The following is a 25,055-nucleotide window of genomic DNA, read 5'->3' on the forward strand; positions in this document are numbered from 1 at the left end:
GGTGCCCCTATGAACAATTTACATAGCACTACTTGGACTATGTATTATTATTCCTATTATTTAGATAAGGCCTGAGGCTCAGAGAGGTCACCCTGACGTCACACACTGTTGAAGTCGGGTCTGTCTACCTTTTCATCACAAGATAGCCTCTTGACCACCATCATTTTCTTTTTTCCTACCATCTTGAAATGATTATTGTAATATAATTCGAGGAGGAAATATCTCGAGCTCAAAGGTTACCCAAGAGTTTGTAAAAACGTTTTAAATTTGAAGAAATGAGAAATTGGGGACAAGATGCCCATTTTGACTTGAAATTATAGGCAGAGAACTCAGTATGAGAGAACAAAGACTCTTTATGTGGGGTTTGAAGAATGTTCATTTGGCAGGCTCCAGACATATGGAACCATTCAAGAAAGAAACATCATCTTGGGATGTCATTAAAGGATTTTTTTTCCTAGGGTTCTAAAAGTATATTTTCTTTAATGTACTTTGGATGATTTGCTAACTTTTTTTTTTTTTTTGTATGGAAATTCACTCTGATGATTAACTAAAAACATAATCTATTGACAGGGCCCCAGAATGGCAACCTCAAGGAATGTCATTTTGGACAATTCCTCAACTGCTCAAGGACTTGGAAGCTTACAGGGGAGAAAGGTGATACTGTTTGCACAGGGCGCTTTGTGCAATATGTGTACTTCTTGTGAAGTTTAGGTGGGCACAGACCCACTGCAATTACTGTAGGACAGAACACCTAGACATCTCTTGTACCAACAAACACCCAGGCTACCGATCAACTAGCCGAACTGAGAAATCAGACACGCAGTGATTTCAGACAATAAGCTTCTAGACAACATCACTCAAAAAGAAAGGAAACAACAGGAAAGCCTCAAGAGGTCATGTTCAATCACAAAGGCCTCCTGTTGAAGGAAGGGCAGGATTTCGGGACTCTTTGTATCTAGTGATCATGAACTGTTAGGAGCGGTTCCCCGCATCACATGTGAATTTTGCATAAGTGAATATAAACATGAAAGGAAATACTTAGATAATCATAGATATTTATACAGAGTTGTATTCTGTCAAGTTTCTGAAACTGAACTTCTGAGTTCCAACAGACCAAAACAGACAAGCCAAGATCTGGAGTTCTCTACGTCAACATTACTTTCATTTAGATTACCTTTTCATCTTTCAGGAAATGCTATTAATTGTAATCTTGGCTATGTTAGTGCCAATAATACAAAAGTCGAGGATCTCACACAAGGATGTTAAATAGGGCAGGGTACCTCACATGTACACTCATTCATTCATTCATTAACACTCGAGAAGCCCGTACGATCGGCTTCACAACGAACCTCAGGTTGCTCTCCATCTTTGCCACGGATCCGGGGGCCAGGCTGTGAATGTAGATCCCTGGAGGGCTGTTGTCCAGAGCCAGGCAGCAGGCACCGATGCCTAACCCAACCCTCGGCTCTGTGAGAGGCATCGGTCACAGAAAAGAAAAAAAAAAAGTATAAGTGATCTGAAGCTGCATTAATGTACATTCAGACCAATAACCATTTATTTGTGATCAGACTCAGAATGGAAATCCTGCTTTTCTTTGTCAACATCATCCTAGACTGTAAATGAAATGAGTCTGCATGCAGAACCGGGGGGCTAACTACGGGCCGTGTGAATCATTCTCTGCTTCGTCTTAGGAGCCTCCGCAAATCTGTTTTTGGGAACAGGGAGAGTCAAAGTAATACATATATTTTAAAAAGATTTTAAGTAATCTCTACACCCAACATGGGGCTGCAACTCACAATTCCGAGATCAAGAGCCGTGCGCGCCACCGACTGGGCCTGCCGGGGGGGCCCCCAGTATTTGTTATTCTGGATACACAGCTTTAGGTTTTCTTTCATTTGCCTTTTTTTTTTTTTTCCAGCAACTAATCTCCTAGCTATTTAACTGCCAACCATATTTCCATAGTAGGTGTAGAGAAAAAGAAAGTTGAAAAGCAGTAAGATTTGGTGAAGGCCCACAACTTTTAGTTGTTGTTACCTGTTTTCTTAACTATAATCTTTGGTTCTTTAAAAATTTTTTGAAGATTTTTTATTTAATTGAGAGAGAGAGAGAGAGAGAGAATGAGCACACGAGAAGGGGGAGGTGCATTGGGAGGAGAAGCAGCAGACTCCTGGCTGAGCAGGGCGCCCCATGCAGGGCTCGATCCCAGGACCCTGGGATCATAACCTGAGCCGAAGGCAGATGCTTAATCGACTTAGCCACCCAGGCGCCCCTGTTCTTTAAAATTTTATATTAGCCAGAGAATTAAACCAGTCTGTGATTTTTTTGTTCTTTTGTTTTTTGTTGTTTTTTTTTAACACAGGTTTCTGACACACAGTGATTCATCTGGGGAGAGCTTAAAAGACTTTGTGCTAGTGGTAACTTCTTTTCATTTTTTCAGTGAAAGGACTAAAACCTCTACTTTTGATCCCATTGTCCATTTAGAGAATACCATATGTTGTTGGCAGATTTTTCCAAAAGAACAACTTACAGAAAAAATAGAAAAAGTTAACCCAAGCACAGATTGCAAATTGTTACTCAAGAGAATACGATGAAAGTGGGGAAGAGCTGGTATCACCTTTGTTCAGTGTTACTTCCATGACGATCCTGTCCTTGGGCCCGGGGGCCTTCCGACCCAGGGACAAAGAGCTGCTTTCCTCGGGGCCTGCCGCTGAGCTGCCCGCACTGGCGTTGAAGCTAGGGGAGCTGGATCTGCTCACGTGTGTGGGTGTGGAGCAGGGCGTGAGGCTTGGGCTCAATAACTTTGTGCGTACTGTTAAGACAAACAATCCACTCCGGATTTGCTGGAAAGACAAGAAGAGAGGACGGCTAAAACAGTCAGACTGTTCCGAGATCAAAGGGTAGGGGAAAAAAAAATCTCAAACCCAAACCAGAAGGAAATAAAGGACAAAAAATAAAGAAGACAAAAGAGATGAGAATGTTGTTACCTTAAAGGTGTGAATGGCTTCTTGGAACGTCAAGCCCTTGATTGGTATTCCGTTTACATCGAGGATTTCATCCCCTGGTGACCAAACAGGATTATGTTAACATAGAGCTTCAGAAGAGGACAGCATATAGAACCTCATTTACAATTCTATAAGATGATTTTTATTGTTCCAGTGTGTTTCCATTAGCTTAGCTCCCGGGAACTTCACAAAATGGGACAACTAATAATGCATATCCTTTCTCAGTATTTCTGCATCTCCATCTTTAATGAAAACAACCAGGGGAAGTACCCAGACCTTATTGTTTTGTCATTGCCGAGTTTGATAATAAGTGTCCCAAGGTTAGAGATCAAAACGCAATAATAAGGCCCAAGTCTTTCCTCATAGTATCTGTTTAAAAACGTAAGCCAACAGGCAAGAAAGCATGAACACACACAACACGTGAGAAAGCCACTTCTGTATTTGCAGAAGACAAGATTTTTGAGCTTGGAGAACCATCCTGGGGTGTGGACAATGGTTTTAACAACAGAGACAAAAAACTTTTGAGATACTATTTAAGAATGGCAGCCCTGCCTCCAGAAATAGTCTGGATGCTGGGGGTTACTGAGGCTGTTCCCGGTTCCCAGTCATGGAGCTGCTCAATTACTCCACGCTTCTATCTAAGACATTATCGTGGGTTAATGCCAAACTGCTCTCTCATTCATTCTCTCTCTCTCTTTCTCCCAAACTATCCTGGATTCATCCTCATCTTCAAGCCCAGGAAGGTACAGTCAGGTCATTTTTCCAGCTGTTGATAGTGTCTGCTGAGAATAGAAAAGAACTTGGACATCCTGTTGACTTATCAGAGTTTGTTTTTGGTTTGTACTCTTGTAACATGGTCTGTGTTTTGGAATAACAGTTCATCAAAAACACTACGAAGGGGCCCCCAAGAGAAGAACAGATGAACTTTGTACAGCAGTTCAGGACAAAAGAGGGACTTCCCTTACCTATAACAAAGAAGTGTAAATCAGCGTCAGAACACATTTTTCACCTCTCATGGACTGTGGACTCCATTTAAGGAATCCTGTAGGTGAGTTTGAAAACGTGGCAGTAGCCCAGGCATTTGTGTGCCTTCTCTCTAATGCAATTACAGAGGTTGTAAAAGAAGTGAAATAATCTGTTTAAAATAATCACCTAACTAGGTGAGGTTCTGGTTTGCTTCCACATGGGAAAAGGATACGATCATTAAAATGATTGTTCATGCTCTTAAACATCTCTATACAAGATTTTTAAAAGATCATTCAACACATTGGAAATACATTCCAATGATTTACCTTTATGGTAAATGAACATGTATGAAAAAACAGTATTTAGGAGAATCAAGTGCTATTAACCTTTACTATTGATTTTTCCTCCATTTTTCTCCATTCTAACAGTTACTGTAGGATGAATTTCAACCAAATGAACACATGGCACATCCATTATAAAAATGCTCTGTTAGAATTTTACATTGTTCTGAAACTAGCTACAAATATCACCTGGGAGTTAATCCTTCCTCTAAGAGAGAGAAATAAATATTCTGTCCTCACAATAAGCCTGGTCACGTCTGAACATTAGCATACAGGCTCCTAGGGTAGCTCTGCCTAGAAAAAGGAGACTCCAGGGGATTCTTATCAATTTAAAAAAAAAAAAAAAAGCCGGCCGAATATAAGAGTACCCACAATTTGGGTCAGTTGAACTGAGCAGTTAGAGAATTTCTGAGGGTAACTACAAATAGTGTGATTTAGTCATTTCATGAAGGAAGTGTGTTAAAAAGGGAGGAAAAAAAAATCAGGACTCGTGAATAGGTTCTGGGGATCTAATGCCCAGCATGGTGACTATGGTTAGCAATACTGTGCTATCCAGTTGAAAATTTCTAAGAGACTAGACCTTACATGTTCTTACCCCGTCCCACCACACAGTCATTATATGATGTGATGAGGTGTTAGCTCGCTCAATGTGCTGCTCATTTTGCAATATATGTGCACATTAAATCATCATGCTGTATGCCTTAAACTTACACGATGTTATGGATCAATTACATCCCAATAAAGCTGGGAGGAAAAAATGCACTCATTTAGTATCTTTATGCAAAATGGCAAAATGGCAGGGAATATGGAGAATATAAAAGGTACACACACACACACACACACACACACACACACATATGCACTCTGGCCCTGAGGCAAAAATGGCCTGTAAGCTCTTAGGAATTTTCAAGGCAAGGAACATGATTAAGAACCAAGGGGACAAGACAGACATTTAAAGACCCAAATAAAAAATATCAAATCATTCCCCACATCATCTCCTTTAATCCCCACAATGACTCCTCGAGATAGGTACTAATAATCCAAAGTTTACAAACTAAGGAAAGTGAAGCTCAGGTTACATCAACTGTCCAAGGTCATGATGTACTAAGTATTAGATTCAGCTCAGGTCTACTTGACCCCCAAGCCCATGGCCTTAGCTGCTGTGCCACTGGCTTCACATCTTGCACGGGTGATGGAATCAGAGCCCACCACCACTGAGAACCACCGAGAGGCTTTCTCCTACCTTCTTTAAGTCTTCCATCCTCTGCAGCTGAGCCATTTGGGAAAATGGTCTTGACAAAAATCCCCATCTGTCCTCGAATGCAGTCTCGACCTCCAGCAATGCTAAAGCCAAGGCCCTACACCCCAAGCAGAAAGGTTGTCAATGCAGTATTTAACTGAGGGCATCTGCTCTTATTTCTATTTAACTGAGGCCTCCTTCCCAGGTAGGCTCAGGATTAAGCTAACTGGCTATAAATTTAAATTTGCATTCTCTTTTCCACTTCCTTCCTCAGGTCTATTTGCACTGTACTAGCTACACATTACATTAAAGGGAGACAGTTTTAGCTTGAAACAGGTGAACTTGCTAGTATTTGACAACCTATGATCTTCAAAAACAGCAATTTTGCATGGATCAATGAATAGCTCAAGAGAGTCATTTCGTACAATTTGGGTGCCATATTTATTTTATTCTTTGGTGTCAGTCTTCCCGTTTTGGGTAATATCAAAATGGATGGTTTGGTATTTGTATAATATCAACTTATTTGTATTATTCTCTGTGATAAAGGCAATGCTATGAAATTCATTCAGAAGGATAATCAGGGATATATCCCCAGCAGCTGCAGGAGTGGCTTTTCTTTCAATAGTCGTAAATGTTGGAGCATTCAGTCCACCCCACCCTGTCCCCTGACTCCCAGGACAAGGTGACTCCTTATGTCGTGAGGCCAAGAGGGCGTGTGTCACTCAGCAGCCCCTGGGAGAGGAGGCGAGGGAATCCCCTCTAATCTACACAAAGGCCACTCAATCTATTCCTCTTTGTATCTTTTAATTTTATTTCCATTAAAAAAAGTAATAAAGCTAGGGTGCCTGAGTGGCTCAGTAGGTTTAGTGTCTGCCTTCGGCTTGGGTCATGATCCCAGGGTTGTGGGATCGAGTCCTGTATCGGGCTCCCTGCTCCTTGGGGAGCCTTTCTCTCTTTCCCTCTTTCTCTCTCATGAATAAATAAAATAAAATACATTAAAAAAAAACAAAACAGGGGCGCCTGTGTGGCTCAGTGGGTTAAAGCCTCTGCCTTTGGCTCAGGTCATGATCTCAAGCCCCGGATTGGGGGGGGGGGTCTCTGCTCAGCAGGGAGTCTGCTTCCCCCCTCTCTGCCTGCCTCTCTGCCTACTTGTTATCTCTGTCAAATAAATAAATAAAAATTTTAAAGACAGTAATAAAGCTAACCATGTAAGAAGCAGATGCTAACATTCACCTGGGCCAAAAGAGTGAGCAGAAAGGAGCTCACCTTCCCCTTTTCTTTGTAAAGCCCGATGATGGAGATGACCGAAGGCCGGATGAGTCTCCACGGGGACTCCACCTGCGTGGTGCTTAGGGAGCGCGTGGACTTCTTTACAATGTGATATTCCTACAAGTCAGCATAAGGCAAGGTCAGGGATAGTCGTGTGTACCCTTCTGGGGCCTCTGGCATAGAAATATATTCAGATTTTGAAAATCTCAGTTGTCTTTTGGGTTAGACAACCATTTCTCCCTGCTCCATGTCTGACCGAGCAGCGTGAAGGAGCTGATGGACACCATTAGAGGACCAGCCCCTGCTGTCACACGCCACATGGTGCTGCCCTTGCCACAGAAAGAGCCGCCTGGAGGCTGCAAGCACCCAGTGGTGCCCTTCCTTTGATGCTACCTGGCACATCCTCCTACTTGCTTTCTGGAATGGAGTCAGGAACTGGAAGCCGAGAGACCTCAGAGACGTAGGAGGGCTATCCTGTGGTCAGGTTCTCCCTGGAAGCTGCTCCCTACCCCCACCCCGTTCACCATCATGGTTAAAAAGTATCTTGCCATTTTAAGCTGAATTCACTCAACCAAAAACGTAGCAAGCCCTTGTTTCTTATTAAAACCCAAACCGCAAGCCCCGACAACTGTTATTCCATATAAAACACCCCACTGACAAAGGGCAGCAGCTTCAGTTCTAACCCCTCACATGTGGAAAATAAAATACTTTTCCATCAGCTACCCTTTCCCCCCGTGCTGGCGCGCAGGAGCTCACATCTCAATCCCTTTGCTGTCCATCACCCACACGTACACGTGTGCAAGCAGGGTTCACCGTTTAGAACATAAACAAGACTTTAAGCAAATCTGTTGCTAAAGCACTTCTACAATCTATCTTCTTGCTATTCTTCTTAGAATAATAAATCTCTGAAACGAGACAGATAGTCCAGCATAAGCAAAAAAAAAGAAAAAAAAAAGAACGTTGTGCTTAATCTGAGAAAAGAGACATCAGAAAATAGTTTCTAGCCTTAATTAGTATATTCTACATCCAAAGGTAGAAATGAGTTGTCTGCTAATGATATTTTTGTATTCCTGGCAGCTTAGAACAATTCTATTTTGCAGTTTTACAAAATATCTGCTAGCTATGCTGGCCTCCCAGACTCTAATCTATTTAAAAAATGTTGGCTTGGCAGGGTTACTGCCCTTTTACTGAAACCATCATGGAGATGGCCAGACATAGCCTATGGGTTTCCAGCCCTCAAATATGGAGTTCATGTGTGGACTTGTAAGGGAACTCTCTCTCCAGCTGCACCTCCTGCCATCTCCCCTTCGGGAGCCCGTGGGAACCAGAGGCCGGCTCACTGTCTTATTCTCTTGATGAGCTTCAGGGGTCCCACTGCACTTCTTAGACCTCCGCTGTCCAAGATGGCAGCCACCAGTCACCTCTGGCTGTCTATATTTAAACAAAGATTAAAATTAAAAATACACTCCTCAGTCTCACTGCCCATGTCTCATGTGCTCAGTAGACACAAGTGGCTACCATACTGGACAGGACGGACATAAGATATCTCCATCCTGGTGGAAAGCTGTATTGGGTAGCTCTACCCTCCGCAATGCTTTGTAGGGGAGGGAGAGAGAACAAGGGAAAAGAAGGGTGAATCCTGGTAGAAAAAGAAAAGAGCAGAAAGGAAGAAAAGAAAAAGGACATTTTGACAAGGGGAAAAAAATCTTTCCTCTAAAATCTCACCAGCCTGTGCTTTCTAGGAGCTTTGTCAGAAATAGGTATTTCTGGGCTATAAGTATGGTCAGGTTTCTCAGCAGGTCACTTAAGAATATCACCTCAGAGCTAGGCCTCCTTGGTTGTGACGGCAGGAGACCCTCTCTTACTTTCTGCACTAACTAAAACAGCCTGACAAGTGGTTCTCCTATGACTTTCTGGTTTACCTCCTGACTGTTGGTCCAGCTGGATCATTCTGAGCAGGTCACAGGCTTGTCACCAGTCACGGGTCTAGAGGAGTTTTAACGAGTACCCACGCAGGTTTTCTGCTCTGCCTTTTCCCCATGTCCCAACTCAAGTTGTCTTTGGGTAGATTCCACACAAAATAACCTGATCAGCAGCTGCCTCTGGAACACGGGCGCTTGGTATTTGACTGGCTAGGTAAAATGTTCTTCCCAGGGATTCTGGCAAATCACTTTGAGTGAAATACTCACTCTCTTTGAGATTCACTGGCCTGTCTGTAAAATGGTGATAACACACCCAAAGGAATGACTTGACCCAGATGACCTGCCCCAGGACCTTTTCATCTCTATGATTCATGAGTCTACATGCACTTAAGGATGTCACTGCTCCACCCTCCATTTCCATTGCTGCTTCACTGTAGGCAAGATGCCAATGGTTTCTCTTCAGCCCTCTGGCTGACGGTGCCAGGACTGCAAGAACACTCCATGAGTTCCCCAGAGATTGAGCCTGCCTTCAACTAGGTTGGGAGCTCTCTACACACTTGTAACTGGACTGAGGATAATGTAATTGCGGAAGAGCCCTGTGAAGAATTAGGGATCCCTGAGCTCTTCTGGGGCGGGTCCTGGAATATTAACATCATTGCCTCCTTTACCCCCAACTGCAGTCCTCTGACCTTGTCTATTTGAACCACTACTAAGTAACAGATAAAATACTAGACATAGTATAGGCACATACATGCACTCCCCCCACTTCACACGACCCAACACTCACCCACCCACCCAGTGGTTACGCTGACACCTGACGCGCCCATTGAATAAGCAATGGTGGTTGACCACAGACCGTGAGGCGCCATTGTCTCCTGGCAGTTGAAAGCAGCTCTCAGGTCCAAAACACACAGTAGGAAGGGGATCAAGATGTCGAGATCCAACAAAGGATTATTTTTCTCTACTGCTTTCAAATCCTGGGCTGACTTCTTCCTAGCCTCCACAGATAGACCTCGTTCTCTGTGCTACATCTCTAGTCCCAAATACCCCTGCCCACACAGGTAGGCAGCTCTTCCCCAGAAGGATGCTCTTGTTGGTCTCTGAAAGAGTGAAAGAAAGCCTCAAGACCCAGGGGTAGAAACATGCTCTTACATCCCTGACCAGGCAACTCTGACAGTCTGAGAAAATGAAAGGCTCCATGGTACTGTCCTACCTGTGATGTCCCAGTAGAGTCCAGCAGCTGGGGAAGAGAGTGCTTTCGGCCATCTCGGGAGACTTCCAACATCCTGATCCTGGGGTCCCCATTTCGCACCATCAGCTCATTATATTCTTCAACAGACTCCAGACGGTGTACACCCCCTTGTGAAAACATGGAGAAAAACATGGCGTGATATGGGATGGAAAGAATGTTATGAGTATCACAGGCATAAAGTTGTTGGATTTACCTCTACACTACATGGTCTTCAGAAAGCCTGGTGTACTTTCAAAGTATTAGATGAGCTCAGTAGCTCATTGCTTTCTACCAATAAGCTCTGCCTAAGCTGGGGGTCTGTTGGGGCCATTAATGTCAGATAATGAAGCAAGTGCCAGTCTTTGAAGGAACCAGACCGGATATGGGAAAATGTACACATTTCATCTAAGTAAGATGTAGCCAGCATTGACAAGGCAGTAAACAACAGTGAGAAAGCTACCAGTAGATGGTTTTCTAGTGACGGAGGAACATTACTCTGTTTGGTACACTTCCATTGTTGGGGCAGGTGCTTTTTTCCCCCCATGTAATGACTTGTTAAATAAACTTCTTTATTAAAGAATAAAATCTCACAGAAATTTGCACAAGTTGTAAGTGTACAGTTCCATGAAATTTCACAAAGTGAATGTTCCAGAAACCAACAGTCAGACCAAGAAACAGATATTTCTGGTACTCAAAAGCTGCTTTGGCACCACTAACCAGCCTTCATCCATGGTAACCATTATCCCGACGTCCAACATCAGAGATGACTTTTGCCTATTTTTGAACTTTATATAAATGAATACATAAGATATGTACTTTTTGCATCTGGTTCTTCACTCTTAGCATCTATTTGTGAAAGCCCCCATGTTGGTGCTAATAGTCTGTTCATCCCATTTCTGTATACTACTCCATTGTATAAACATACCACAGTTATCACAGTTTGGCTATCCATTCTGTTGCTGATGAACACTTGCTTTGTTTCCAGTTTCAGTTCTAGAACAAGGGTCAAGGGTCAACTTTTTTTTTTTTTTTTTTTTTTTTTTGGTAAAGGCCAGATAGTAAATGTTTTAGGCTCTATGGGCCACAGATGGTCTCTGCTACATATTCTCTCTCTCTCCACCCCACCCTTTTTTTTTTTAATCCACTGAAGATACAGAAAGTACTTCTAGCTTGTGGTCCATACAAATACAGCTATGGGTGGTAGTTTGCCGACGCCTGATCTAGAACAGACTGTTATGGAACATTCTCATAGGAATCCCATGTGTGGGGTGCAGACCTAGGCAGAGCTGCTGAGCCTTGAGTACACAGCCACCTTTCCCAATGCTGGAACACCACCGTATGGGAGTCCTAGTTCCCCCACATCATCGTCATACTTGGTGGTGCCAGTTTTTTAAATTTCAGCCAATCTCATAGGTACATAATGACATTTCACTTCTTCTTCTTTTTTTTTTTTAGATTTTATTTTCAAGTAATCTCTACACCCAATGTGGGGCTTAAACTCATAAGCCCAAGATCAAGAGTCCCACACACCACCAGCCAAGCCAGCCAGGGGCCCTCTTGTGGTTTTTAATTTACATTCCACTGATGACCCATGTGACTGAGCTTCTTTCAAATATTCGTTGGCTATTTTAACTTTTGTAAATTTGTACAATGGCTTTTTTTTTTTTTCCTGATAAAGTTGTAAAGTGCCTGTTTTGCTTATTCTTTTAATGGGTTTCTGTCTTTTTGTTGTTGACTTATAGGAGTTTTTATTTTTCTATTGTTAATGTTTTAGATTTGAGTCCTTTATGGGATCTATGTATTGAAGATATCTTCTCCATGTCTGTGACTTGCCTTTTTCACTCTTAATGGTATTTTTACATGAACAAAAATTCATAATTTACGTATAACGTATCGATTTTTCCCTTTATGCTTAGAAGTTTGTGTCTTAAGAAATTTTTGTAGTAATTTTTAAAGACACCTTTATCAATACTTAGTTTATATTATATGCTATTTTAAAATAAGATAAGGGAATTAATTTTAAATGATGGCTCAATTACACTGAATATAGCTATAATCACATCACAATGTTTACATGATACATTATGAATGTATCACACGTGTGTGTGTATAGCTATATACATATACAGATTTTTTGTAATATCAAATTCTCTAGATGATGTTTTATTTGATGAACTAAAATTCAATTTACTTAAACAATTTTCAGAAAGTTTTTCATGAAGTAAAACAGGATGATTCTGTACTCTTTTAAAAACAATATATTGAGTCTTTAATGGTGAGGAAAAGTTGGAAGAGTGCGGATACAGTTCTATTAACATGAACATCACTAAAAGCCTGGTGTTTCAAAAGCTACATATTAACTGTGATACAGGTTTTCAAACACCTGAGACTCCTTTGCAATCAAAGAGAAATTTCCATTTAAAAAGATCACAAACGTAGGGTATTAACACAGATAAATCAAAAATACCAAAATTAAAAGGGAACCCTGCTGGCAAAAAAGGCAGTATGAAGTAAGGAAAATTCAGGTTAGGATATCAGGAAAAATGTTCTATAAAATCACTTTAGTCATTCTGGAGCCAGACTAGGCAAAAATCTTAGTGGAGATGACTGGAACTTTTTTATAGAACCTCCTTAATAATTCAGGATTTACTAATTCATGGCCAGATTACTCCATCTTGGCATGCTTACTCATCTGAAAAAGATTTATTAGAAGAAAGTGCCTTTTGAGCTGACAGGGGGGCACTTGCCTCAGCAGAAGAGAAACCACATACGGTAGTGTCTGTAGATAAGATACAACACACGAATACCAGAGTGACTCGCTTTTAGAAACTAGGAAATAAAAATCCAAGTTTACAGGACAAATTAGCAGGTGATCACATTAAAATCTGTATTCAAATGTCTCCAGGCTGAACATATTTCACGGCACTGAATGAAGACCCAGCTCCGTAAGCCGCCTTTCTAGGTCTCAAATTACTTTTCCAGCCCTATCTCCCACGGCCCTGCCCCATGAATTCGTGGCTCTGGCCTGCTGATTCTCAAAGGAGAGGATCTGTCCTCCTCCCACATCCTTTCCAAAACCGGGGAGCCTATAAATATCGCCTGACATTTTACCTCACTTTGCCGGCACCATCAGCCCCCTCCTGGAGGGGCTCCTTACCCCTAATCTCCCTGACAAGCTCTGCTGGATTCAATCGTGGTTCCTGTTGGATTACTGGATCTTTCGGAAAGCTGAGGAGGAAAAACAGTTGCTAAAAACTTCTCTAACCAATTTTCCCTCATTGTCCATAAACATTTCTGGTGCATTTTCTCCCTTGTCCAGACCACCGTTGGCTTCCTCTTGGGTTCTGTCAAATCTTGCCAAGGCCCAGGCCCTCCTTCATCCTGTGTCCTCTGGATGCCTCCCCTGAGCACCACGACCCAGACAGACTTCCATCTTCGTACCTCCTGTCGCATGCCTTATCACCACCTAAAGTTCTCAAGAATACTCCTGTCTGAAACTATTCAAGCATCTTCCCCTCTTGACAGGGAAAGAGGAGACAACGATGATAATAAAGTTGGAAACGACAGTGACAAATGTGATGTTAACGTCGGCAGGGGTGGGGTGGGCCATCGCTGCCATACCTGCAGGGGCAGCGCCACATTCCCTCTCTCAACTCCATCTTTCAACCGAGATGGGGCACTGATTTAGAGAATAAATGTACAGTATAATCCTCACTCTACACCCAAAGAAACAGAGAACCCAGAGAAGTCAAGTCACTGGTCTCAGGTCAAGTCACAGCAGGGCTGAGAGGTGAACACAGTTCTCCCCGGCTTCATGCCTGTTATACAAATTTGCTTATTATGGCCCCAGGTGTCTGGGAAGGACAGGAAAAGAGGGTGACCTCCATTTGTGGCAAACAACAACCAGCTGTGGATTTTACTCAGCTGAATGTGCGGCTTGTTCTAAATTAATAGCATAAACAGCATTAGAGAATTATGATTTGAAAGGTCCCCAGCTATCTCCCCATCCCCATGTCTGTATCCATATAGCCCCAGCCTGGGGGCTAGGATTCCCATCAAGATTCTCAGGAAGCCAGGGTGGCTAAGAAGAACTATCTGGGAGGCAGATCTTTTTGCTGGCACTGAGTGAGTGACCTTTGGGATTCCCTTAACTCCTCTGGTCTCATCCATAAAATGAGGAATGTGACCGTATGGGTTTCAAAGGTCCCCAATACTTCCCCAGAGCTCTGTGGCCCTCCTGGGGACTGTTGATAAGGTGTTGATTAACTGTGCCAAGACAGCTGGCCTAAAGCTCTTCATCTGCTACGCCCCTGTGATGTCCAGGCCCCAAACACACACAGGAATGAAATGCATTTCTCTCTGCTGTTCTCAGGGCTTCGGGGGAGCTGGGCGGTCTCTCTGCGTGAGGACCTCACGATGTCTCCCCTCCAACTTAGCCTCTGGCCATTTCACTGGTCACCACCCTGTGTTCTGATAGACACTGCCTAACTATTTTGAGTTATGATCAGACTAATTCACTTTGTTACACTGGTTTGTTAAAAGAACAGATCTGTTTGAGGGTCCTATACCAGTCGCTTTACCTGAGAACAGCTCAGCAGAGGGCCAGGCAGTGGTGACAGGGGCGGGGGTGGCAGGGGTCCTGGGTGGCAGGGGTCCTGGGTGGCAGCACAGACAGCACCCCTCCACACGGGTTTGTGTCCAAGAGGAGACTGGCATGTTTTGGATGTTGACACACCTTGTGCTTCGGCTGGCCACTCCTGTATGTGTTTTGTTTTTTAATCTGCTCACCCTTTCAAAGTCAGGATTATTATCTCCTTTTCTCAAGTGAGGAAGAGGAAGTTAGGGACTTGAACGCAGCGGCCCAAGGTCTCATGAGACGCCTTTCATGGGTAGGCAGCCAGGGCGGGCCTCTCCGTCAGGCCAGCAGACACAGTGCAGAGGGCCCATAAGAAAGTTTTAAGTGTAAACGTCATGGTAATGAAGAGATAATAAAGAATCCAGCTTGTACCTTTATACCAATGCAGACACAAAATGTAACTTTCAGGGTTTTTTGGTTTGTTGTTTAATAGGGGAAAGAGCCCATCAGGGAGCGGGTGCCTAGGACCCTCGGATCATAATAGGTTCTTGTATGTGGCCTCTGCTTGCTTGCTTTCTCTTTTTTTTTTTTTTTTTTTTTTAAGATTTTATTTATTTATTTGAGAGGGAAAGAGTGAGAGAGAGAGAGAGAGCGCACGAGAGGGGGAAGGTCAGAGGGAGAAGCAGACTCCCCACCGAGCAGGGAGCCCAAATGCAGGACTCCATCCTAGAACTCCAGGATCATGACCTGAGCCGAAGGCAATCGTTTAACCAACTGAGCCACCCAGGCACCCCATGGGGTCTCTGCTTTCAACAAGAACTTTCTGTCTCAGAGCACCGGCCAGCTGCTGAGGCTATACCCAGGAAATGTGAAATCTCTGTTTCCAGAGCTGTAGCTCCCATCCTATTTTTCAGCCTGCTTCGTTGAGATGCAGATTTCGTATTAAGTCAATAACTCTTTGCCCCTGGTTCTGGTCAACCAAGGGCTGGGGGGAGAGGGCCATCTGCCGGGAAGACAGGCCACTAGGAATGTTCCACAGGGCACGGGTCACCTGGAGTTCTGTGCAAGTCAGTGAACCACACACACAGGAAATTTAGGTTTGAGCAGAGACAAACGGAGATGCTGACATTCACTTCATTATGACTCAAATAAAAATATTCACTTAGGCAGCCCGGCTGAGGGCAGTTTTAGGCTTGGGGCATGCACTTCCTAAAGGGAAAATAATTTTGAGGCTGTAAGGGGAGGGGGAGGCGCTCATTCTGTTAATGACTCTCCTCTTCGCACTCCTGAGGCTAGAAGCTCACTTTCGGGCAGGCCGCATCAGACACGGGGCTCCACTCACCTGAAAGTCGACTTTTGAGTTTCATTTTACTGCTGCCCTGCTTGGGACTTTCCAGGTTTCCCTTGGATTCCTCGGGGCCGCCCGAATCTTGGGACTCATCTGTCCCGGGCATCTGAAATGCAGAGAACACGGAGCTGACGGGGGAGGCGGAGCAGCGATCACTGATGAGATCCCCTCCCAGCAGTTATCTCCAGGCTAGAGGCCTCCAGGCTAGAGGAGCAGAGCTGCAACACAGGTATCACGTGAGGAAAAAAGCTTCCTGGGATCAAAGCACAGCCCCTCAGATAACCTGGAACCACACAGCTTTATGCCGGCAAGTTCCTCCTCAGCGAGCAGCCCTGCACAGCATAGAAATAGCAGGTTTCAAAGTGGAAATGGCCCCAGAGGCCGCTTCATTTCTGGAGGAAACTTGTTGGTCAAGATCACCCAGGGGGTCACAAAGCCACAAAGACAGCCCAGGTCTCTTGGCTTGTGGCTAGTGCTTTTTCCCAGAGTGTGAGCTGCAAGAACTATGAAACCAGAAATTAATTAATTAATTAATTTATAAAAAACAATTATTATTATATTTTAAGATTTTATTTATTTATTTGACAGACAGAGATCACAAGTGGGCAGAGAGGCAGGCAGAGAGAGAGAGGAGGAAGCAGGCTCCCCTGCTGAGCAGAGAGCCCGATGCCTGCCGGGCTCGATCCCAGGACCCTGTGATCATGACCTGAGCCGAAGGCAGAGGCTTTAACCCACTGAGCCACCCAGGTGCCCTGAAACAAGAAATTTAAACTCAATTCTGAAATACAGTAAAACATTAATTTGGGGGCAGCCAAATAACTACACCCCTTGGGTCAGCCACACTGTGTGCCACATTCCTGAGTACTAATTAGCACTGCTTGGGCCACGTGCAGGGAGCCCCAGAAAGTCAGCCCGCACGTCTGTGCGTTGTACGCCTATGCTCTCAGACCCTGAGGCGTGGGGCAGAAAAAGTCCCAAGGTCTGTAGAAAAGCCAAAAATGCTAAAACAACAACAACAACAAACGACATTTATTAGAAAAGAAAAGGTGACGTACATGCTTAAGAGTTCATTTAAAAAATTTGGGAAGTAAATTTATATGTATAAAACTTATGAAATCAAACAAAGAGTTTTCCAATTTGAAATTTCCTTTTCCTTGGCGGTTCTGGAGGGAAAAAAGTCATTAATTACAGCAGGTAGGATTCATGTGAACAAACATACATGAATTTAAAAAGACAGAAGATATCCTTTAACACTTCACAGTCATTGAAAAGTCACATAATTATAATGTAAAAAAACCCCCAAATCCTGAATGTTAACTGATAATAAAAATTAGACACTATTTCAAATTCAGTATATGAAAATGCATAAAGTAGTCTCCCAGGTAAACTCCACCTCCTTCTAAGAGGTTAAGTTCATATGGAAATCTTTTTCTTAAATATATAGATATATTTGTATTTTAAGTAGGCTCCACACCCAACGTGGGGCTTAAACTCATGACTCTGAGATCAAGAGCGCCATGCTCCACAGTCTGAGCTAGCCAGGCACTCCATATGTAAATCTTACATGTAATATAGGAGGTTTGCAAAATTCCCTCTTCCCCTTCAAGTTCAAATATCTCTCCAGATGAGAAAGAGGGGAAAAGAAGGTCTGAGAAATGAGGAGATGCAGGCGAGTTGAGGAAGGGGCCGTGGGAAAGCAAATGAATCCCGATACATAAAACAAAGATAAATTTGGTGAATCCCTATTACAATGTTGGGGATTGGCAGGTCTCCAGGTTTAAATTATGAAGTAAAGACAAGAATAGAATCCTGAGGATGATTTTAGAGATTCTCAAGAGGGAGGTCTTTCCCAACCCCAAACTGTAACATTTAATTCATACCCAGTGCAGAAGAACCCTCTTGGAGACTGGCCAGAGAGCTGAGGCACAGGAGGAGACATGCAAATGAGAATAATCCAGAGAGAAGCCTCGGGGCCTCCCCCTTTGCTTAATTTAAAAGCTTTATGGAAAAAACCTGTCTCCGGAACATAAACAGCAATTACTGGAGACTGAGTTAAGTTCCTGGTTCTTTCTCTCGGACCACCTGACCCAGGCTCAGCTTGTAGGTCATTACCTCCTCGGTGCCCAGTCAGGGCGTGGGTTACTCCACAGCTGCCAAGGCCCAGACCATCAGAAAGCACGTCAGAGGAGCTCCTGTCAAGGGAAGAAAACGATCCCGACCCACTGTTTCCAGACTTCGGAAGTTTCCTTCTTCCATTTTTCCTCTGTTTTCCCAGCATGGCTCCAGTTCTCGCAATCGGAGGAATTTTGGAGATGACATAAGCCCTCATATGAGTAACCGAAAGGAAAGTGACCTGCCCAAGGCTTTTCAACTCATTACAGGCAAGGCTGAGACTCCTCTGTCTCCTGATTTCCAGCTTTATGCGTCACGAGGATTTTCCCTTCCTCCATCCTTAGATGCATTTTAATTGAGTTAACATGTTGGGCGATCAATACCGCACCATACTGTGTAGTTGGTATTCCTGACATTTTTCCCATTTAATGTTGGCAGCAAACATGTGTCCCAAGGTAAAAAAAATGTTTTCTCCATCGACAGATGAGGAAATAAATAGAGACCCTGAAGTAATTAATACCTTTTTGTGTCTAACATATATCCGAGACCTGGGCTGGATCACGTGCGCAGGGATGGAGCGTGGAGTTTTACAAGAGCGAACATGCGCTGTGTCAAAATCTGTGTTCTTGTGATGCGAGCCCAGCCGCAGCCAAATCTTCTTTATTTTCAGAATCTGAGAGAGGCAGTTTAGAAGAGAATCACAGCCTTGAGGAATAACCTTCTTCTTCTTCTTTTTTTTTTAAATCTCAAATGTGCCAAAGAATGAGACGACATTTGGTTTCTGTGATCTATAAAATACTGATACCATTCCTTGTACCAAGGAAATCTTACGCAAAAGATGGTGTGTGTTACATGACCACCAAAAGCCCAAGATTAAACCGGTCAGAATGGACCTAAAGGCACTGCAAAGAGGCACAAATGTACACTGTTGAGCTCAAGGCAGAAGCACAATCTGATTTCAGAACCCCTGGAAGGTGTCTGCACAGGGTTCTGAATTTAAACAGATCCTTTTCCTCTTGCAACAGAAAATAGTCTGTCATGATTTGAGGTGGCGTGGAACTCAAGGAACAGAAAGTAACAACATACAAATTGCAATTAAGATTACAATGTGCCTCTCTTCAGTCTTCAGAATATTGTCTGAAAATGTCCACACTCTAAAGAGTCCCTTTGCTGTATTTTTATTTTTTCAGATGCACAGAACAAATCAAACTGTTCTGGAAATGATGTCATTTTAGTTGTTCTAAAATGAAATGTGCAAAAAGTTCTCCTGGAAAGCCTTTGGTTCAGCTGGTATAATCTATTATTCATGATCAATTTCTAATGCATGTGTTATACAACAATGCCATTAAATTAATGGAATCTAATATAATTTGCCAATTTCCAAGTTAGAGCCCTTCTGTTTGAGCAGTTTTCGACACTTGTAGCCTATGAGATTCTCTCTCACTGAAGAAGAATCTTTAGCTTCTGGTTTTGCAGTGAGGTGGTAGAGCAGAATGCTTAAGAATCCAGCTGCCTGGACACAAATTCTGGTTTTTAGCAATTTAGGCCCATTAGTCATCCTCCTTGAGCTTCGGTGTTCTCATATGAAAGATGGGGTTTGATTTCAGAATTAAGTGACAGGGGCACCTGGGTGGCTCAGTGGGTTAAAGCCTCTGCCTTCGGCAGAGGTCATGATCCCAGGGTCCTGGGATTGAGCCCCGCATTGGGCTCTCTGCTCAGCAGGGAGCCTGCTTCCTCCTCTCTCTCTGCCTACTTGTGATCTCTGTCTGTCAAATAAATAAATAAATAAAATCTTAAAAAAAAAAGAATTAAGTGATAGTTGGTTTTTTATTTTTTTAAGTTTATTTACTTATTTTTCAGAGAGAGTATACAAGCAGGGGGAGCAGTGGGCAGAGGGAGAGGGAGAAGCAGGCTCCCCTCTGAGCAAGGAGCCTGATGCAGGAATCGATCCCAGGACCCTGGGATCATGACCTGAGCTGAAGGCAGATGCTTAACCAACTGAGCTACCCAGGTGTCCCTACGTGATAGTTTTCTGATTAAAGATGACAGATTTCCTTCCTTTGTCCCCCTTCATTTGAAACCACACTCAAATGAAAGAGAAGAGATTTTAAAATGAAAGACAATCCCACAGGCAAAGAGAATAGCAACAAAATGTTGAAGACAACAGCAACAAAATTCTGGAAACCAGTAAGCAGATGAATATGTGGTAATGGATCCAACTTGAGAAAACGGAATTCTAAGCTGGGGTCAGAGAAAGCTGAAATGCAACCCAGTTTGAACAGAAAATCTCCCCCCAACCCCCACACCCCAAAGCTCAGGAGTTGCCCATAAAGGGTCTCTGGTAGTAGGGATGTAGCAAGGCTAAGCAATGGTGAGAGTGGAAAGTGGCTGGCACAGGTATTTAGAAAGGATCTGATTTTGTCCAGGCATTGGGAATGACCTGGACAAACTCTGGTGTGCAACAGAATCACCCAGAAAGTTAATAACGAACGTGGACGCCCAGGCTGATGGAAGTGGGGCAGGGCCTGGGGCTCGGTGGTTCACTATTGCCCTGGTCCAAACAGAGCTGGGTTGAAAGGGTTTAGGTGTTAAAATTATCTGGTAATGATCTAACAGGTTTATGATGAGGATTTAGTAACAATGCACTTGAAAGTACTAGCAGAGAACCTAACTGTACCCCAGAAGTACCGTGAAGATTCAGCCAAACAAAACCCCTCCAGCTTTCTCCCCACCAAGGCTCAGGGTGCCTCTAGATTTGATGATTACACGGGATTATAGCTCTAGACTGCAGATATAAACATTTCCATTTCCTACCTATAAATGGCAATACATTTAATGAATGAACAAAGCAAGACAAACAGTGACCCAGCATGGATATGCCATCTTGCTGGATTCACGATGAGAAAAAAACTCCATAAAATTACTGCAAACCTAACAGCTTAGAACTGTTTCAAATGCATGTTCTTGGAAATGTATGCTCCTGGAAGCCGGGTCTGCACGGGACACCAAGGATGACCTGAGAACACATTCTGGTCTCAATCCGAGCAGAAGCAGTGGCAGACAGACAGTCAAGAAACATGCAGATTAACCAGAAGAAGAGCGAGTCTTCTGTGAAGGAAAAGCAGAGATCCCAGACAACAGGCGGTGCAGGTCTGAAGGGGAGAGGAGGCTGTGAGGTCTGGGAGGCCAGTGCCCGACCACAGTGAAAGTGGGCGTCACACGAATGGGGAGACTCTTTAGTTTTTACTAGATTGGAAGGCATGACTGGGGACTAAAGAAATCCACCCGAGAAAAAGAGACAAAACCACAGGAACAGAATGCAATGAGGCTCCGATGGCTGCTTCAGGCCCAGAAGACAATGAGAGGTGATTTAAGAACAGCAGAGCTTGAGTAAGAGGATTTGGGATCAGAAAGGGATTGAGAGGGATCAGAAAGTTTGTACAGATCTGAAGGTGAATGGTAAAGAAGCCCACGAGGAGATTTAAAAAAATTCCTGGGTCAATTTGAAAGGGACAGTTATTTTTGTTGTCCTGACGGAAGTGGCCTGAGAAATGTCGGGATTCCAACTGGCCAGGAAGTAAACATGAGACCTGCTGAGGGGAGCTAAGCAGGATGATGACAAGCCAGAACTTGATGTTGGTCAGGTAGGAGCAAATTTCCTGGCTGGAATTAACCAGCTTAGAGGTGGTGGTGGTCCAGATGCATATGAACAAAGGATACTTTAGAAACATAGCACCCGGGACGCCTGGGTGGCTCAGCTGGTTAAGCAGCTACCTTCGGCTCAGGTCATGATCCCAGCGTCCTGGGATCGAGTCCCACATTGGCCTCCTTGCTCATCAGGGAGCCTGCTTCTCCCTCTGCCTCTGCCTGCCATTCTGTCTGCCTGTGTTCGCTCTCTCTCCCTCTCTCTCTCTGACAAATAATAAATAAAATCTTAAAAAAAAAAAAAAGAAACAGAGAACTCATTGATTACACACACCTTTCACAATGATGAGCCCCACGTGACAGAATCCAGACTAGTATTTTAGGAAAAAAGTCTATGTCAGAAAGCAAAGAAACAGGGGAAGTTTAAAAAACAAACAAACAAAGCAAAACAAACAAAAAAAAACCACCCAGACTCAGCAGGCAGGGCTGGGAAAGAAGAAAGGAGTCCATTTAAACAGCAGATTAAACAGAAACTCAAGGGAGTCTTCCCAAAAGGAGATAGAGATGAAACTCTAGAGACATATCCGATTGCTACCCCAAAATATGTAGCCAAAAGCCATGTTCCTCAACCCCTGGAACATTCAAAACCCGGAGGAAAGACAAATCTCAAGGAGCAGGTGGCAGAAGCAGCAGCCTTCCCGAGCTCATTAGGGGGGTAAGCCTCAGAATCGTCAGCAGCGGGTCTGGTCCATGAACCTGCAGAGGGTGTTTTTCCAGCTGAATCAATGGGGAGGAGAAACGCAGCTTTCTCTAGTCTAAGCCCTTCTCTGCATTTCTAAGAGGTGGTGGACATGGAAAACGGGGGCCCCGGACCGAAAATGGCTGCCCCAGAGAACACAGAGCCTCCGTCAGAGGCGCAGTCCACACCGCCCCCCTGCATGCAGTGGAGCAGGCAGCCCGCTACTTTCTTCTCAAAGTGCAAATGCAAATGAGGCCGATTTTGAATATAAACGAAAAGTACTTTAAGTAGAACCAACTTGATTTCCCCCCTCCAGATTGGGAGGAGGATTTCTGCCAGCTGAGTTTAAATTCATGGTCATGGACTCTAAATAACCACCACAGACTGAGCTGTATTTTGAGGAGACAGCACTATTTTCACCAGTGGTCCTTTATTTGATATGACTGGGACTCTGCTATGCGCCGCCAGGAGACCATCCTCCAAGGGCTTCTCCCATTTCTATGTGGCTTGAGAACTGAGGCACAGGCTGTTTTTACTCTGGATTATCTATCTTTTCAAAGCAAAGCACCTTGAAAGTCGGAGCTAGTGTCTCTGGAGGAAAAGGCAGGTTTGTTTATCGTCCAGTAGAACAAAGATAATGTCTCTCTGTGGAGCACAGAGCAGTCAGATCTGCTTGGAGTTTGTCATGGAACATGCAGGTTGCCAGCAATCCGGGTTCCTCAGCTGCGATACAAATCGGCTGCTTGTGCATCTGCTCGAGCTCCTCAGTATCATTCCTACTGGCCTTGGGGATGCAGGGGAACAGCGTGCAAACACGATGCTCTAAACCGGGATTGAATCCTAAACCGGGATTGGAGAAAGCCGAAAGCTACTTGCTGTGCCATCAGTAACGAAGTCTTTTGTCTCTGACCCAGGAATCTCATGTCTTGTGGCAGCAGCCATGAAACTGTAGTGGGAAATCTCAGACGTTTTATAGTTCTTGATGTGGTCTTTGGGCAAAATTAAATAAGATCCTGGGAACAAGAGTTTGCCTGGGACAACTGTCTAGGCATGAGGGATTGGCTCATTTTTCTAAATGTCAAGGGTGTAGGTCCATTTACTCTTTGTCCATTCACATTTCACTAAAAGAGAAAGCATACAAGAGACTCGCTGTTGAACAAATGCAACTTTCTCGGAGCTGAAAGAGCCGTATTTGTTGCAATGAGAAATGGCCCAGGCAAAAGAAAGAATAGGAGAAATTGAAGGAGGCCATTAAGTGCTTTGGTTTTTAACTCAAAAGGTGAAGGAAATTTAAGACTGGATGTTAATGACTTTTGATTTTAATGTCTTTGGATTATGACTTACAAGGAGGTTTGAATTTGTTGGGATGGTAATGATTTGAATATCATTATTGTATTGACATTTTCTCTCTTTGTAGCCCCTCTGAAAAGCTGTACTGAACAGTGAGGCTAGAAATAATTTTGTAGGCGAAACAGCCTAGGATTGAGTTTTAGCTTCTGGTAAGATTTAGTCTTCTGGAGGCAAGGAGCAAAGCATCATTACCTTAAGAGACAGGCCCCCTGGGTCCAAGTTAAAAGTCTAGTACTTAGGAATGGTCTATAACTGCCGTCCAAACCATTTACGAGATCTCCTTAAACACACTGTGACTAATATAATGTTGACTCCTGAGCATCATCTGTCTTTCTCAGCAAACTTTTGAAGACTTACAAACAAACCGTGCAAAGTGTGGCTTTCATCTCCAACCATCTCCACTGCGCAAGCAAATCTGATCCCAAGGAAAACTGCAGGAGGACGGGTTGCATCCAGTTCATGCCATGTTTTTACAGTTTCCAGCACTTGAAAAAAAAATAATCTGCAGATGTGACAGAAGACATCCAAGCTCCAAATCCCTAGGAGGCTGTGCTGGCTCATCCCCCTGGTCTGTGTCTATGGGACAGTGGAGCGTGGCGATTTCCCTTTTATGCTTCACTCACACTCAGATTATTTTTAGGCTGCCAAAGGAAGCTCATTTTCCAGATCTCTGGGGCAGATGTTTGAGTGACCAAAGGAGAACCAGATGGCCATCAGAGAGGCCAGGGCTGGGAATGAATAACCATTCAGAAAATGGGAATCAGAACAACAATAAATCAGCCCAAAGCAGCAAGAAGCCTATGAGTTGACTGCAGAAATTAAAACAGAAATCCGCTGCTACGTTAGAGTCACTGCTTTCCAACAAAGCGGACTTGGGACTGAAGAGGAAAACAGTGAAACTGAAAAGTAAAACTTGCCAGACCCCAGAATGTTCTAGTACACGTACAGCGTGTGTGCAGAGCGTCAGAGGCAGATGGGGAGAAGCCGCAACTGATGGGGGACCCAAGCGTTCGGGCTGGGGGCCTGAAAATGAAACAATATTGTCCTTGTTCAGAGCCTGTTTCTGGTTTCCTCCCCTTGATCATCCCCAAACAATCTGAATGGGCTTAACATGCTTGGTTGCTGATTATTTGGATGATGTTTATGCATACACATTAAACAGATTTCTTAGTCCCTTGGAAAGTTGAGGCAAAGAAATCACCTTTAGGATGTCAGAAGGTCATCAGGCACTGGTCCCCGTTTGCCTCCCCCATGGCAGGTTTGTAGGTGTCACCATCCCAAGGAGAGGACAGTGTCCTCAAGCGACTCAGTTCT

General features: G+C 43.8%; 1 protein-coding gene across 1 annotated transcript in view; it reads right to left on the bottom strand.

Annotated features, from left to right (window-relative positions):
- Nucleotides 1-25,055, bottom strand: part of LOC116862527 (PDZ domain-containing protein 2-like) — a 91,757-nt gene that overhangs the window by 32,939 nt on the left and 33,763 nt on the right. Inside the window, exons 5-11 of the mRNA XM_032849855.1 lie at nt 15,890-16,001; nt 9,954-10,099; nt 6,816-6,935; nt 5,553-5,667; nt 2,985-3,058; nt 2,615-2,840; nt 1,350-1,467 (exon numbers count right to left, since the gene is read on the bottom strand). Coding sequence (XP_032705746.1) covers nt 1,350-1,467; nt 2,615-2,840; nt 2,985-3,058; nt 5,553-5,667; nt 6,816-6,935; nt 9,954-10,099; nt 15,890-16,001 — 911 coding nt within the window. The remainder of the gene's footprint in view (nt 1-1,349; nt 1,468-2,614; nt 2,841-2,984; nt 3,059-5,552; nt 5,668-6,815; nt 6,936-9,953; nt 10,100-15,889; nt 16,002-25,055) is intronic.

This window comes from Lontra canadensis, unplaced genomic scaffold (assembly GCF_010015895.1).
Source record: "Lontra canadensis isolate GAN:19392208 unplaced genomic scaffold, GSC_riverotter_1.0 scaffold253, whole genome shotgun sequence".
Taxonomy (NCBI): Eukaryota; Metazoa; Chordata; class Mammalia; order Carnivora; family Mustelidae; genus Lontra; species Lontra canadensis.